The 14,757-nt window shown below is 42.3% G+C and overlaps 1 protein-coding gene across 4 annotated transcripts in view; it reads left to right on the top strand.

Moving 5' to 3' along the window:
- Positions 1-14,757, top strand: part of DRC2 (dynein regulatory complex subunit 2) — a 78,498-nt gene that overhangs the window by 54,694 nt on the left and 9,047 nt on the right. For all 4 annotated transcript variants that reach the window (XM_077483327.1, XM_077483323.1, XM_077483324.1 and 1 more), the window contains exon 5: positions 4,853-4,991. In XM_077483327.1, the coding sequence (XP_077339453.1) occupies positions 4,853-4,991 (139 nt within the window). The remainder of the gene's footprint in view (positions 1-4,852; positions 4,992-14,757) is intronic.

Below are 14,757 nucleotides of genomic sequence, written 5' to 3' on the forward strand. Positions count from 1 at the left end.
CTCGCCATTACTGTGGTGGTCATCTGAATCTGAAGAACCGAGCAAAGTGTCTAACAGAGACACTTGCCTCTTCTCAGAAAATTTCATGTCTGCACTGGCTGATTGTTGTTCCTCACATCGATGTTGCATTTGCTCTTCCTCATATCTTCTTTTCACTTCAAGAGCAAGAGCTTGGACCTTGAGGTGAACTTTTAAACTGTCCTCTGCTGGCAGGAAATTTAGTTTGCGGAATCTGGGGTCCAAGGCTGCTGCAATAAGACATATACTTTCTCCACCATCATCTCTGAGTTTAGTTTCCCACTCCCATCTTGATGTCATCTCCTGTGCAGCAACACTTTGGAAAGCCTTGACTGCTGCTGTCTCGCAAATTGTGCTCTGTATGGATTTCTGGAGGCCCTTTACCAGAGGAGGTAGAGCGGAAGCAGTCACATAGGACTCTCCACTCAAGAAAACAGTAGCACACTCAAAAGGCTTCAGGACTTGTTCCACTTCCTCAAGTAAGCTCCACTGATCATGTTTTAAATCTAGGAAGCGCTTCCCTCATGATGTGACATCAGGATCGGAAAGAGTTGCAGTCACAGGCCACCTTTGTTCAAGCAGGCGGCTGATCATGTGTAAAGTACTGTTCCATCTTACGGATACATCATTTATTAGTGCATGCTCAGGGGTACCCATTTATTGCTGCTTTGCTTTAAGCTTTGTAGTGGCCAGCTCACTTTTTTTTTAAATGTTCCACAAGGCACTTTGCAGCCCTCAGGGTCTTGCTGATCTGGGGATCCCTCAGGGCATGGTTGACAACTAACTGCAATGTATGACCAGCACACCTGAGAGAAGAGATGCCACGCTTTTCTTCCAAAATATGCAGAGCAGCGACAACATTTGCAGCGTTATCATAGACAACTACATTTACATTGGCCATGGATATCTCAAACTTTTCATCTGCTTTTTCCACCCAGTAAGCAATGTTTTCAGCTGTGTGCCGATCTTCAAGTGGCATAGTGGTCAGATTGTACGATGTAAGATTCCAGTCTTCATTGATGAAGTGGCATGTGACACCCAAGTATGCCTCTGTGGCAATGCTGGTCCATGCGTCTGTGGTGAGAGCTATTTTTGATTTCACATCTTTGAGTGATGCTTTCAATCTTTCAAAATTCTCCTCATATTTCTTCTCCATCAGCTTAGTCAAATGGAACCTGGAGGGAAGTGTGTATCCTGGGTAAAACGTGTTGATCATCTCACGAAATATTTGACCGTCTACAATGGAAAGAGGTCATATATCTTTTACAATCATGTTGAGTATGCTATTGGTATATGCAACGGCCATTTGGGGTGTGCAAACAGTGACATCCTTTTTATGAAAGAAGAACTCCTGTACACAGCTTTGCCTCTTCCTGAGAAAAAAAAAAAGAAAAAAGACACACAATAATAATTAACATTTAGGAACCTGAACCAAGTTTAACCAACATGAATGCTCAATGCTGCTAATAATGTACTTGTACTGCGTATTTAAAAGAGGGTACGGGTAGTGTAGTAAATGTCTGTCTGCAATTAAATTAATGTTATATTGTTGCTGCTCTGTGTATTGGAAGAAAAGCATGGCATCTCTTCTCTCAGCTCATACATTGCAGGAAGTTGTCAAACCATACCCTGAGGGATCCCCAGATCAGCAAGAGGGCTGCAGTGCAAAAAGTGCCTTGTAAATGTGATTGTGAAACATAAAAAAAAAAAACATGAGATGGCCACTAAAAAAAAGAAATTAGCAAAGCAGCACAGCAACAAATATGTACCCCTGGCCCCTGAGCATGCACTAATAATGATGTATCTTACTTACTAGCAGTAGCAGCATGAGCATATAAAATATATTAATAAATATTGACCACAAATTACTCCCAAGTACTTACAAAGATGGCTCGTCCGTTTGAGGCCAGGATGTTTTCTTCTGAGGTGCTCGTGCATCGCAGTAGTGCTGCCGTGGTACGCCAGTTCGGTTTTGCAGAGGGAACAAAGGACCATTTTATGTGGCCTCTGTTTAAAGAATTCCCATACCTTTGAAAGTCGTGGTCTGGATTTTCGTGCTGCACCGGAACTTTTTTCCCCATTCCCGGGAGCAGGAGCAGCAGCTGCCGCCGCCATTACCGCCATTTACCCGCGAGATGACACGTGCGTGACGCGTCGACGCCATTTACGCACGTCGACAAATTTTATTAGTCGACATAGTCAATTACGTCGACGCATCGTGGGAGCTCTAAACTGAAGTTTGTGCCTGGGATGTAACTCTTCATCCCCGCTGGAATACACCGTTGAAGTAATTGGAACTGCATGGGATATTAAACTGACTTAGTTGTTAGTATATGGTCAGTAGAGAGTTCATAGGTTCTTAGAGTAAAATCAACTAAGGACTGGTCTGGGATTGAAACTGACCCATTTATTTGTTGGGGACTCATGGTCAGTAGGCAGTTTACAGGGTTTTTTTGTTCCACTAACCATGCTCCAAATTTCTTTTGGTTCAGCTCACCAATCTATGCATCATTACATTTTTTTTTCATGTTTCTCCAGGAAGTCAACTCTCTACCTCCTGCTATACGTACTTTATGTATTCAGATTTCCAGTTTACATTCCTGTGGCTAGTGCCAGTAAATGCAGCCATGGAGTTGCAGGGGAAGAGGAGCAGGGCTTACCACCTACTCTAAGGCACATATGTCAAACACAAGGGCCGTGGGCCAAATCCAGCCCTCCAGGCCTTTTCATGTGGCCCTCACACCCAATTTTGCAGCTGGAATGTGGTGGAATTCCATTCTGCAATTTGTGGCTGTCATCCTCCACTCCTGTTGTCACATGTAAACACAGAAGCCTTCTGTGTTTACAAGGGGCAGCTTTGCTTTCAGCAGCTACTGAAACTAATAGATCTCTGCACACACTCAATGCAGGGACAGATCTCCAGAATCTGAGAGAGAGAGAGAGAACAATCTCCCTGCAAGGTGAGGCAGAGCCATCTACAGAGGGAGGTACTAGAGCCAGGCAAGGTGGGAGAGGGAGATTCAGGGAAGCTTTGTGGGGGGTGGGGGGTTCATACTGTGCATAGCGCACCCCTAAACCCTGCAATCTGTACATAGCACAACCCTGATTTAAACTAGGCATTCTGTGCCTAGCACATGCCTCAACTTTGCACTCTGTACATAATATACTCCTGAACCCTGCACTCTGTACACAGTGCACTCCTGAACTCTACACTCTCTCTCCGTAGCATAATCTTGAGCTCTACACTTTGTATGTAACACACTAGGCAATCCCGCACTCTGTATGTAGCACACTCCATACACAACCAGCCCTTTGAGGGCAACCATACTACTGATGCGACCCATGATAAAATTCAGTTTTACATCCCTGCTCTAAGGCATTTCTAAAATATTTTTCAGGGTGTGTGTTGATAGCGATTTTTTTGTTTTTTTGTTTTAAACCCCCGCTGGGGTCTACTTTTTTTGTTGCCCGGAGTTGGAATTAAAATTAAACCTATACTGAGAAATATGGAGATTGTCATTGCTGACCTTCAAAAAATGCTAACTGCACTGCTACAAGTTAATTCGAGCACAAGACCACAGACAGAAATAAACCCCCCTTTTTTTTAAATAAATTTTTACGTCTAGTAGGCTAAAGGCTAGAACCTCATTCCGCTTTTTATTGCCACCTGTTACATATTTTTTTTCATTTTTATTCTAAAACATTTGTTGCTAGGACAATAAGCCTGAGGCTGCATTCACACCTGAGCGTATCATTTTCAAGCGTTTTGTGCAGCATTTTTTACTGCGACTAGCGGCGTTTTTTGTTACCGTGATTTGCCGCGATTTTGTGCAGGGCAAAGGGTCACCAATGTTAAAAGAAGAAAAACGCCCAAATCTGCTCAATTCGAGTGACAAAAAAGGGTCCGGAACTTGTTTGAGCTTCAGGCGTTTGTCTTCAGGCGACATGTAGTGGAGATGTGAACGATCTCCATTGAGAATAATAGAATTTTTCCCCTCTAGCGTTTTGTAGCTTCAGGCTTCAAGCTACAAAACGATCAGGTGTGAATGGGGTCTCAAAGTTTGCATGGGTGACAGTCTCCACTGCCCTCCTGAAAAGCAATCCATGGTGGGGGTGGAGCAGCAACTTGCAGGTGTTTAGAAGGTTATACTGCTGCCTCCCTAAAACCTTTTTTTTTTTCTTTCTTTATTTTGCTGATTAGGAATTATGAATAGTATTATCATGTCGCAGCAAGCGTGTTGTGGTCCCATTGACTTTAATTGGCAAATTTGACAGGTCCCCAGCCGCACTAAATTTTCCACAGCAATGAAACTATGCAATATGGCTGTGACATATGTACAGCCCTCTAAGGGTGTATGTTATTCCATAGGTCAGCAGCCCGGGGCGGTAAACTGCACCTGATTTTTATCTCCCCCTTGCTGCCCGTGTAAACGAGGCCTTAGTGAGGGGAAACCATGCCCCGGATAGCAGGGTTGAACACACACTTAGTCCATTCAGTTTTACAATGGGTTTGCTCTAAACTAAAAAAAAAATAAAATAAAAATGTTTCTTCTAACAAGACAACTATACCAAAATTATTTATACTGAAACTATTCATACAAATGAAAAAAAGAAACACATAGCTATATTCACTTACATTTATGAAAATATGCCCAATCAAGCAACTGGAACACGTGCTAGTTGCTGATTAGATGTGTGGAAGGACTGCTTAAACATCTATGCCAGGCATAAATAATATATGAAAAGAATGAAAAAAGACAGAGCAAAAAATACAACAGATAATTGAATACAGATTTTACTAGCATTAAATGTATTTTACTTCTCTATTTACCAGAAAGATGATCACGGAGCAAGAAAACAAGGAGATACTGTATTTACAGAATGTAATCCTAGCCATGGAACAGAACACACTGGAAAATGAGAGTGAAGCGAAGCAAGAATTTCAGAGTATGAGAGATGAGATAAAGAATAAGGTAATCACCGTCCCATCCTGGTTTTCCTTTTCGTCTAGTGCTTTAATTCAGTAAAAAACAATACTGTGAAGAAGAGGCTCAAGTAGGTTGGACACTGTATATGGTTCTGCCAATAGTAAATATTTTATTGTTTTTGGTTATATTGATAACCTGCTTACTAGTAGTCATGCATGTGACTTGATTTCTCAATTAGTTAATTTCCCCATCCATGCTAAACAGTATGGATGGCAGAATCTGCCCTGCCAGCTACTGTATTCTGATGCCGCGTACACGCGACCAGACTTTCCGTCAGACTAGGTCCGACGGTCTTCCTGACGGACTTTCCGTGGAGTTCCGACTGACTTTCCGAATGAACGGACTTGGCTACACACGAACGGACTAAGTCTGTTCGAAAGTCCGTTCATTTTGAATGTGATGACGTAAACGGGACTAAACAAGGAAGTTCAATAGCCAGTAGCCAATAGCTGCCCTTGCGTAATTTTTGGTCCGTCGGACTAGTACACAGACGAGCAGTTTTCCCGATTTTAGTCCGTCGGATTTGAGTCCGTTGGATAGATTTGAAACATGTTCTATTTCTAGGTCCGTCTGATTTTTTATTTTTTTTGAAAAGTGATCGGGCTAGCCCACACACGATCGGATTGTCAGACGGACTGATCCCGTCAGACCTAGTCTGCCCGTAAGCCCGGTCGTGTGTACGCAGCATGACAGACACTGCACCTGCAACTGTCAGACTACCTGAACACTGACCGCATCTGACTGAATTCAGTCACTGTTCAGCTGAGAATTTTCCACCCAGCTTCTTTGATTTTCATCTTGAAGTTTCTTTGCTGAGTGGAGCCAACAGCCCCACCAGCAGCTTGAATTTTGACTGCAGTTCAAGCTATGTATGGCCAGCCTATGTGCCTCCATTTTGTTTTGCTGTTACCATGCCATTGTTACAAGATTTGAGTAAGAGTTATATTGGCTATGCTCTTAGTGATAAACAGGCGATTGTAGATTTAATTTTAAGTCCTCTGTTATTTGAATAAAATGATTTAAACTAATGAGAAAGAAAAAATCAGTTTGGCCAAATTTGATTGGATTTTCCACCAAGACTGATAGTTTCCTTAAAGTGATATTAACCACTTGCTTACTGGGCACTTAAACCCCCCTCAGTCCCAGACCAATTTTCAGCTTTCAGCGCTGATGCACTTTGAATGACAATTGCGCGGGCATACAACACTGTACCCAAATCAAATTATTATCATTTTTTTCCCACAAATAGAGCTTACTTTTGGTGGTATTTAGTTACAGCTCGGAGTTTTATTTTTTGCTAAACAAACAAAAAAAGATGCAAAAAAAAAATAATCTGTGATTTAAAGTAGTGGGAGGCAATAGCTCCCGCTGCTGTCTCAGCCAATGAGTAGAAAGATGCCCAGGAGAGCCTCTGCTGTTGGTGGCCCTTGAGGGTGGCCCCTGGTTTGGATGGGTAGTGTTAGAGGGGCTGATGACAACCTGAAGTGACTACAAAATCTTTAAAAATCTTTACCATTAGGCCACCTGGCACACTGGATGTTTTTACAGCTGCTGTTTTTGGTTTCAGACATTTTTTTTACAGTCAATAAAGTCTCCAGCGTGTTATACTATGTGTCCATACACACATAGGCTGTTATCAACTGTTTTTGTCTGGAGTGTTTTTTTGGCTGCTCACAGGTAAAAATGTGCACAGACAGCTGTGAAGATTACTGCCTGTGTTCTTTGCTGTTCATGGACTAGGCCGGACCTCTTCCAGACAGATGTTCCATTCCCAACTGAAGAACTTTAGTTGAGGCCTAGTGTCGCTTGCTCAATTTGGAAGGGCTCCTACCAAAGAAAAAAAAAAAAGTTTCTTTACTTGATTGTCTGTGTCATGCAGGCTCATGACCTCCTGCTGATGGATTATACAAATTAGATAGCATGTTAGAGAAAGGGATGTGATTTTTTCCTTTCTTTGTTCTGTTTGCATGTATCGTTGTGGATGGCTGTTCACCCTTTTGTGTGAGGGACTCAACATTTTAAAGCTTGCTGAGAGGGCTTCCCTTTAGGGGGAGGTGCTCCAGCTAAATTGTATGCACCTTAATACTGTGGTAGAGTTAGCAGCAGGGACCTGTAGCTAGGGTAAATAAATACCGTTATTAATGAAATGTAATGTACATATGCGTTTTTTTTTTTTTTTTTTAAGTCTATTTTTGATACTGGCTAATCTATTTGTATATAACTCCATCCAAGTTGTTTTCCTTTTTCCTCTCCAACTGTATTTTTATAGAATGCCCTTGCTCCTGGGTGTAGGAGCTATTTTTGTTTTTCCTAGCTATGGGGATAGGCTGCTGTTTAGGGGGCAGTGTAGCACCCTCTAGCTAGGTGCTAGTGTACATAGTTGTTAGTGTAGGTAAATTGGCCTGGCTTAGAGCCAGGCCTGGATTGAATCTGGGTCAGGATTGGCTAACTCAGAGAGGCTGGATGACTCATCAAGCAGCATCTCTGGAAGCTCCCCTTGATCTCTGGAACCTTGGAGAAGCTTCCAGCAGTAGAGGGTGGATGCTAGGAGGGGCTACTTGGAGTATTGATGAGGGCCCCAGCCAGTCCCCAGAAAAGTGGGCTAGCAGGGGGTCACAAAGCTTGATTTGAGAGGGGCATACAATCTTATGAGGATTAAGGAGGGCGGCGAGTGGAAAACTGCATTTAAAACCATAACAGGCCAGTATGAGTACCCCGTAATGCCATTTGGCCTTTGTAATGCTCTGGCAGTTTCCCAGGAAATTATTAATGATGTCCTCTGAGATTTGTTGCAATTGTGTGGTGGTTTATCTCAATGATATCCTCATTAAGGCCTTTGAGAGTCTCAAGGCTGCCTTTGTTTCTGCTCCTGTGTTGGCACATCCTGATCCTATGTTACCTTTTATCCTTGAGGTTGATGCTTCCGAGACTGGAGTTGGCGCCCTTCTGTCTAAACGGCCTACCTCTGAGAGCGCTATGCATCCTTGTGGCTACTTTTCCAAGAACTTGTCACCTGCGGAGTGCAATTACAAGATTGGGGAAATAGAGCTGTTAGCGATCATTTTATCCCTGAAAGAATGGAGACATTTCCTCTAAGGTACCACTGTGCTGGTTCTCATTCTTACCGACCATAAGAATCTCACATTCTTGTCTGAGGCTAAACGCCTCTCTTCCAGAAGGGCATGATGGGCTCTTTTCTTGTCAAGTTTCAATTACATTGTCTCATTCTTACCCGGTACTAAGAATATAAGGAATTACGCTTTGTCGTGGCAATTTTCATCCACTTCCAAGATGAAGTCGGTTCCTGTGATTCCTCCTGATCGTATTTTGGCTACGGTTCGCACCAGTCTCACTTCTCCTTTGGGTGACAAAATTCTTGCTGCTCAGGTCCATGCTGCTCCTGAGAAACCTTGTGACCACTGCTTTGTCCCAGAGAGTCTCTGTACTGCTGTGCTCCAGACTTACTATTCTCCCAAGGCTGTTGGCCACCTTGGGAAGAATCGACTCTTTTGGGCCATTTGCCAACAATTCTGGTGGCCTAGTCTACGTACTGATGTAACCGCCTTTGTAGCTGCCTGTTCTGTGTGTGCTCAGAATAAGACTCCACAACACCTTCCAGTGGGCCTCCTACAACCCATACCCAATGGAGAGAGGCCCAGGACCCACCTGTCTATGGATTTCATTGTGGAGTTACCCAAATCCCAGGGTAACACAGTTATCCTTATCAAAAGAAAATAAAACTGCGCTGAGACCCCAAAAGAAAGGAAAATTTATTTTCTTACTTTATCAAGCAAGAAGAAAGATGTCAAGCAAGAAAAGAATATTTTTCTCAGATAAATATCCAAGAAATTAATCTTAGAAATAAATACAAATAGTCCAAAAAAATTACAAATGAATGTTTCACAGGATATAAGGCTGATGCTCCACAGTGGGATACACACACATAAACATAGATAGAAAAAAAAAAAAAGAGCTGCGCCAAATAATATGAATCAAAAAACCATATAATTATAAAGAAAAGTCCATGGAAACTTTATGTTATCCAAAAAAGGAAGACGATCGCACCACAGTGATTCCACACTTCCTTATCACTATAGTGTCCCACCACCGACAAAATAGTGTGCTTACCAGACGGTAATCCCTTATCCCTCAGGAACGAACGATCCATACACTGTACGATTTCCGCATGGCCGGCCGGCTTGTTTTTACATGCGGAAATCGTTCGTTTTTATGTAAGTGTATTTCTACTAATTAAAAAAGCATTGAAGTTTTTTACACTATGGAAGGCTTCTTTTCTTTTTACATTACGAACGTGAAACTGGGTTACTTATGAGAATGTGGAGCGGCTACAGTGTATGGATCGTTCGTTCCTGAGGGATAAAGGATAAAGTGTCTGGTGAAGGCAAGGTGCTGTCGGTGGCTTGGTACTCTAAACGCTCCTTGTGTTTTTACCGTCTGGTAAGCGCACTATTTTGTCGGTGGTGGGACACTATAGTGATAAGGAAGTGTGGAATCACTGTGGTGCGATTGTCTTCCTTTTTTGGATAACATAAAGTTTCCATGGACTTTTCTTTATAATTGTATGGGTTTTTGATTCATATTATTTGGCACAGTTATCCTTATGTTGGTTGACTGGTTCTCGAAAATGTCTCATTGTATTCCACTTAAGAAGTTGCCCACTTCTAACCACTTGCCGACCTCCGCACGACGATGTACGTCCTATTTTTGAAGAGGGATATCTCGGTAACGGCAGCAGCTGCTGCCACAACCGAGATATCCATCTCTTCAGGCGGCGGTCGGCTGTACGATAACGGTGGTCTCCGCGGCGGATTCGCCGCGAGATCACCGCTATCGGCGGCAGGAGAGGTGCCACCGATCGGAGGCGATCGGGTCCTTTCGTTAGCTGGGCATAGAGACAAGTGAGGCTAAGATGGCCCCCACTCGTCTCTATACCATAGGAGGGCGGAAGCGACGTCAAAACGTCACTTCCGCCCATACCTCTTAAAGGTATATTTTTTTTAAATGTCAGATTTTCTTTCTTTTTTTTTCTTTTTTTTTTATTGTTGCATTTTAGCCCAAATATGAGATCTGAGGACTTTTTGACCCCAGATCTCATATTTAAGAGGACCTGTCATGCTTTTTTCTATTACAAGGGATGTTTACATTCCTTGTAATAGGAATAAAAGTGATCCATTTAAATTTTTTTTTAAAACAGTGTAAAAATAAATAAAATCAATTAAAATAAATAAGAAAATTTTTTTTTTTTTTAAAAACACCCCGTCACGACGAGCTTGCGCACAGAAGCGAGCGCATACGTGAGTAGCGCCCGCATATGAAAACGGTGGTCAAACCACACATGTGAGGTATCGCCGCGATCGGTAGAGCGAGAGCAATAATTCTAGCCCTAGACCTCCTCTGTAACGCAAAAAATGCAACCTGTAGAATTTTTTAAATGTCGCTTATGGAGATTTTTGAGGCTAAAAGTTTGACGCCATTCCACGAGCGGGCGCAATTTTGAAGCGTGACATGTTGGGTATCAATTTACTCGGCGTACCATTATCTTTCGCAATATAAAAAAAAATTGGGCTAATTTTACTGTTGTCTTATTTTTTTATTCAAAAATGTGAATTTTTTCCAAAAAAAGTGCGCTTGTAAGACCGCTGCGCAAATACGGTGTGAAAAAAAGTATTTCAATGACCACCATTTTATTCTCTAGGGTGTTAGAAAAAAAACAATATAAAATGTTTGGGGGTTCTAAGTAATTTTCTAGCAAAAAAAACTGTTTTAAACATGTAAACACCAAGTCTGAAAAAGAGGCCTGGTCCTTAAGTGGCTAAGGAATTGGCTTCCATTTTTGCTCAGGAGTTATTTCGCTTACAAGATGATCATCTTGGACAGGGGTAGTCAGTTTGTGTCCCAGTTCTGGAGAGCCTTTTGTTCACAGTTGGGAATTCAGCTTTCATTCTCCTCTGCTTATCACCCATAGTCTAAAGGGGCCACAGAACGAGCCAAACATTTCTGACCATCATAACAACTGGTCAGACCTCTTACCGTGGGTGTAGTTTGCTCACAATAGTGCCTTGAATTCTGCTTCCTGATTGTCCCCGTTTATGGCGAACTATGGTTTCCAACCTTCCATGTTGCCTGACTCATTTGTTCTCACAGAGTATTCCTGTATTAGAGGAGCATCTCCATGGTCTTCGTTCCACTCAGGCACAAGTCTAGGAGGCTTTGCGACATGCTAATGATATGTACAGACTCCATGCTGACCGCAGACGCCTGCCGGCGCCTTCCTAAAAGGCTGGGGACAGGGTTTGGCTGTAATCTCGCAACCTCTGACTTCATGTTCCCTCTCTGAAGTTTGCACCTCGGTTTATTGGGCCTTTCCATATTCTCCGCAGGATTAACCCAGTGCGTATCTCAAATATATTTCATGTCTCCTTATTAAAACCTATGGTTTGCAACCGCTTTACCACCTCGGTGCCACGGCCTCACCCCGTACAGGTTGAGAACCATGAGGAGTATGAAGTACAGACCATTGTTGACTCCCGTAGGTTTCCGTGGGCGCATACAGTACCTGGTACATTGGAAAGGGTACAGTCCAGAGGAACGCTCTTGGGTCTCATCCTCTGACGTACATAACTCTGTCCTCCTTCGTGATTTCCATAGACATTTTCCCCTCAAGCCTGGTGGTCCTCTGAGGGGGCGTGGTTGTTGAGTTGAAGAGGGGGTACTGTCAGGGCTGGGCTCAGTCCTTCCTTCTTTGAGCTGGCCGCTCAGCTGTCAACTAATTGCCAGCTCCTATCTCTCCACAGCAACTCCCTTGTTGATGATATCCTGCTCGTCAGTCCTGCTTACTTAAGCCATCCAGCCCAGATGATCTCTGCCTTTGTCTTGGTCAATATCACAGAGACTTTTTCCTGCGCTCCTGTTAAAGACTTGCTTGGCTGATATTCCTTCTGGCTCCAGATCCTGCTTGCTGTTCGATTAAACTGATTCCTGGCTTCCTGACTTTCTGGCTTGTCTAACTATCCATTCCGAACTTTGACTATGTTTTGACTACGTTTGTTCTATTTACTTTTATTATTAAACAAGTGTGATTTAACTGTACTTCTGTCTCGGTCTGATTCATGGTTTCTGACACTTATATAATTCCTCCCAGCAATCTCTCATGGCAGCAAAGATCCCTGGGATGTGTAGTCCAGGCACAGGGTCATGCAAAGCAATTATCAGTCTGTAGAACTACTCGTCCCACAATCCCTTTAGCTTGCCTCACAAATATTATGTCAATTGATAACACTGTGCACTAGAGGGACATGCAATGCATAGAAATACCGGAGGAACATTCTACTTTATAATTGTAGTCCACATTGCTACATAGATCTTTAGAGCATCCTAAGAGTCCAAAAACCTAAGAGCTTAGTTCTGCAAATGCCAATAATAGCTAGCATTTTGTTGTGTTTGACCACACCCTCCCACCTCTCTCGTCTTTCTGTTGGTTACTTAATGTGATGAATGGCCTCGGTGATGGATAGGATAGTACAGAAGGGGCTTAATTTATTTAATTATTACTTCTGATCCTAACCAATGGTTGCCAATTTAATGTATGCAAAAATTCCCTACTGTATAGACCCAATATATTTGAACCATCTATTTTTTTGTCTAGGAATCCTTCGGCTGTAAGTTGGAATATTAAATTGGGCACATTCAGTTATAATGCATGTGTTATTGGTAGCATTCACCCAGCTATGTAGTACCCACAGTATCTCCTGGATCAAATTTGTTTTGACCGCCTTCCCTCTCCAGTCAAACAAACTTGCTATGTCTAAAAACTTTTTTGCAATAAAAAATGCAAAACTGACATCTCCCTAAGACAAAAAAAGCATGACATTTATACATCATTGTAATCCTGCAAACTTGATGTAGTATGAAAGAAAAAAACACTCTACGTGTTTCGCAATTGAATGCTTCGTCTGAACATCTGAAACACACTACTAATGTGTTACTGCTGCTTGCTGTATCTGTTTGTATGTTTGTATATTTTTCTCCCTTGTAGAACAATTAATAAGCTCCCGAAGAAGCATTAAATTGCGAAACATGTAGAGCATTTTTTTCTTGCATACTACATCATGTTTGCAGGATTACAATGATGTATAATGTCATGCATTTTTTTGTCTTAGATGTCAGTTTTGCATTTTTTATTGCAAAAAAGGGTTTTGAATGTGATTGTTTGTACCATTATGTGTTTAATAAACTATTATGTAATTTTTTATAATCGGTGCCTACAAAGTCCATTTTTTCTGCACTTTATCTTGATTTAACATTGACTTATAGGATGTGGCACTGCTCTATCACTAGGACTCCCACAGTGCCATCCTGTGATAGAGTCTTGGTAAACTTTTTGATACAAACTTGCTATGTCAGCAAAGCGATGGAGAGGGGGCACTTGGAGGTACGGGCATCATCCAAACTCCTTAAGCCTGGTACACACAACGGTTTTTTTTTTCATTCAGCTCAGCGGGCTGAACAAGTAAAAAATAAATAAAGAGATCGGCGTACTAATGCAAATGATTTTAGTGTGGCGATCTCCCCCGTTGTGCCTTTGACAGGGGGGCTCAGCCTACTCCGCCCTCCACCAGAACACACTGATCAGAGCTCACAGACATTGGCTATGAGCACTGATCAGATGCTGGTTTTCCAGCATGTCCCCTCGATAAAAGCTGGTTCCTGTTGAATCGGCTGACACCGGCCCAAGTGTCATCATAGCATGAAGCTTTGAAATTCCTACCATACATTTGCAAATTTTTCTCCTTCATCTCACATTTATAGGATACTAAACAGATGATTTGTTAGGGTGTACAGTACAGTGTGATGGCTTTTTTTTGCATTGATCATAATATATTGGATTAATACACTGCGTATACAAGAAAATGTATAGCTAAAGCTTTTAGGCTGTCGTAAAATTTGATTTAAAAAAAAAGTAATTAAACAAAATGAAAAACACAGTGACAGGTGACTTTAGTGGCCAGCCAGGTTTCTTCTTTAAAGGAATTAGTAAATCTAATTGGTGTGCATCTAATCCTGTGTTTGCAAATCTGTTTCAGTATTATCCATTTCAACAGTCCTCATAATGTGTTGTTTGCTTGCTGGAAAAAATGTGTGCCATTGTGTTCATGATTAGGAAACTGTTTCATCATTTGGGAATATCACAGCTTTTTCCTATAATAGATTATTTTGGTTGGGCCCATCGGCCCTGTTGGCCCTGTCCTGAAAAAACGCCAAATTAACACATGGGGCACCTTAAAGCGGAGGTCCACCCAAAAGAGGATTGTCTGCCTCCTCCCCCCCATCTGCTGCCACATTTAGCACCTTTTGGGGGGGGGGGTACCTGTCAAAATTACCCACTCCCACTTCTGACTTTCCACTTCGCCCCCTATCCCTCGCAGCCAACCTATTCACAAAATGCACCGCAAGGCTTCACTAACAATTTCCCTTAGTCAAGATGGTGGTGTCAGCACCCGATAGCCAATTGAAAAATCGTCTCTGGTGGGGAAACCTGGATTCCTGGACAGGTAAGTGCCCTAATGCTAAAAGAAAGCAGCTGCAGTATTTGTAGCTGCTGACTTTTATATTTTTTTTTTTTTTGGGGGGGGGGGAGTCTGTAGCTCCTCTTTAAGAACACTAGCCAGATCATGCATTATAAAGCCCTTGTTTGCCACAGGTCTTACAACACTGTCATACACTTGGTGCT

This window comes from Lithobates pipiens, unplaced genomic scaffold, assembly GCF_037356315.1.
Source record: "Lithobates pipiens isolate NorthernLeopardFrog02 unplaced genomic scaffold, aLitPip1_a1.2 Scaffold_16, whole genome shotgun sequence".
NCBI lineage: Eukaryota > Metazoa > Chordata > Amphibia > Anura > Ranidae > Lithobates > Lithobates pipiens.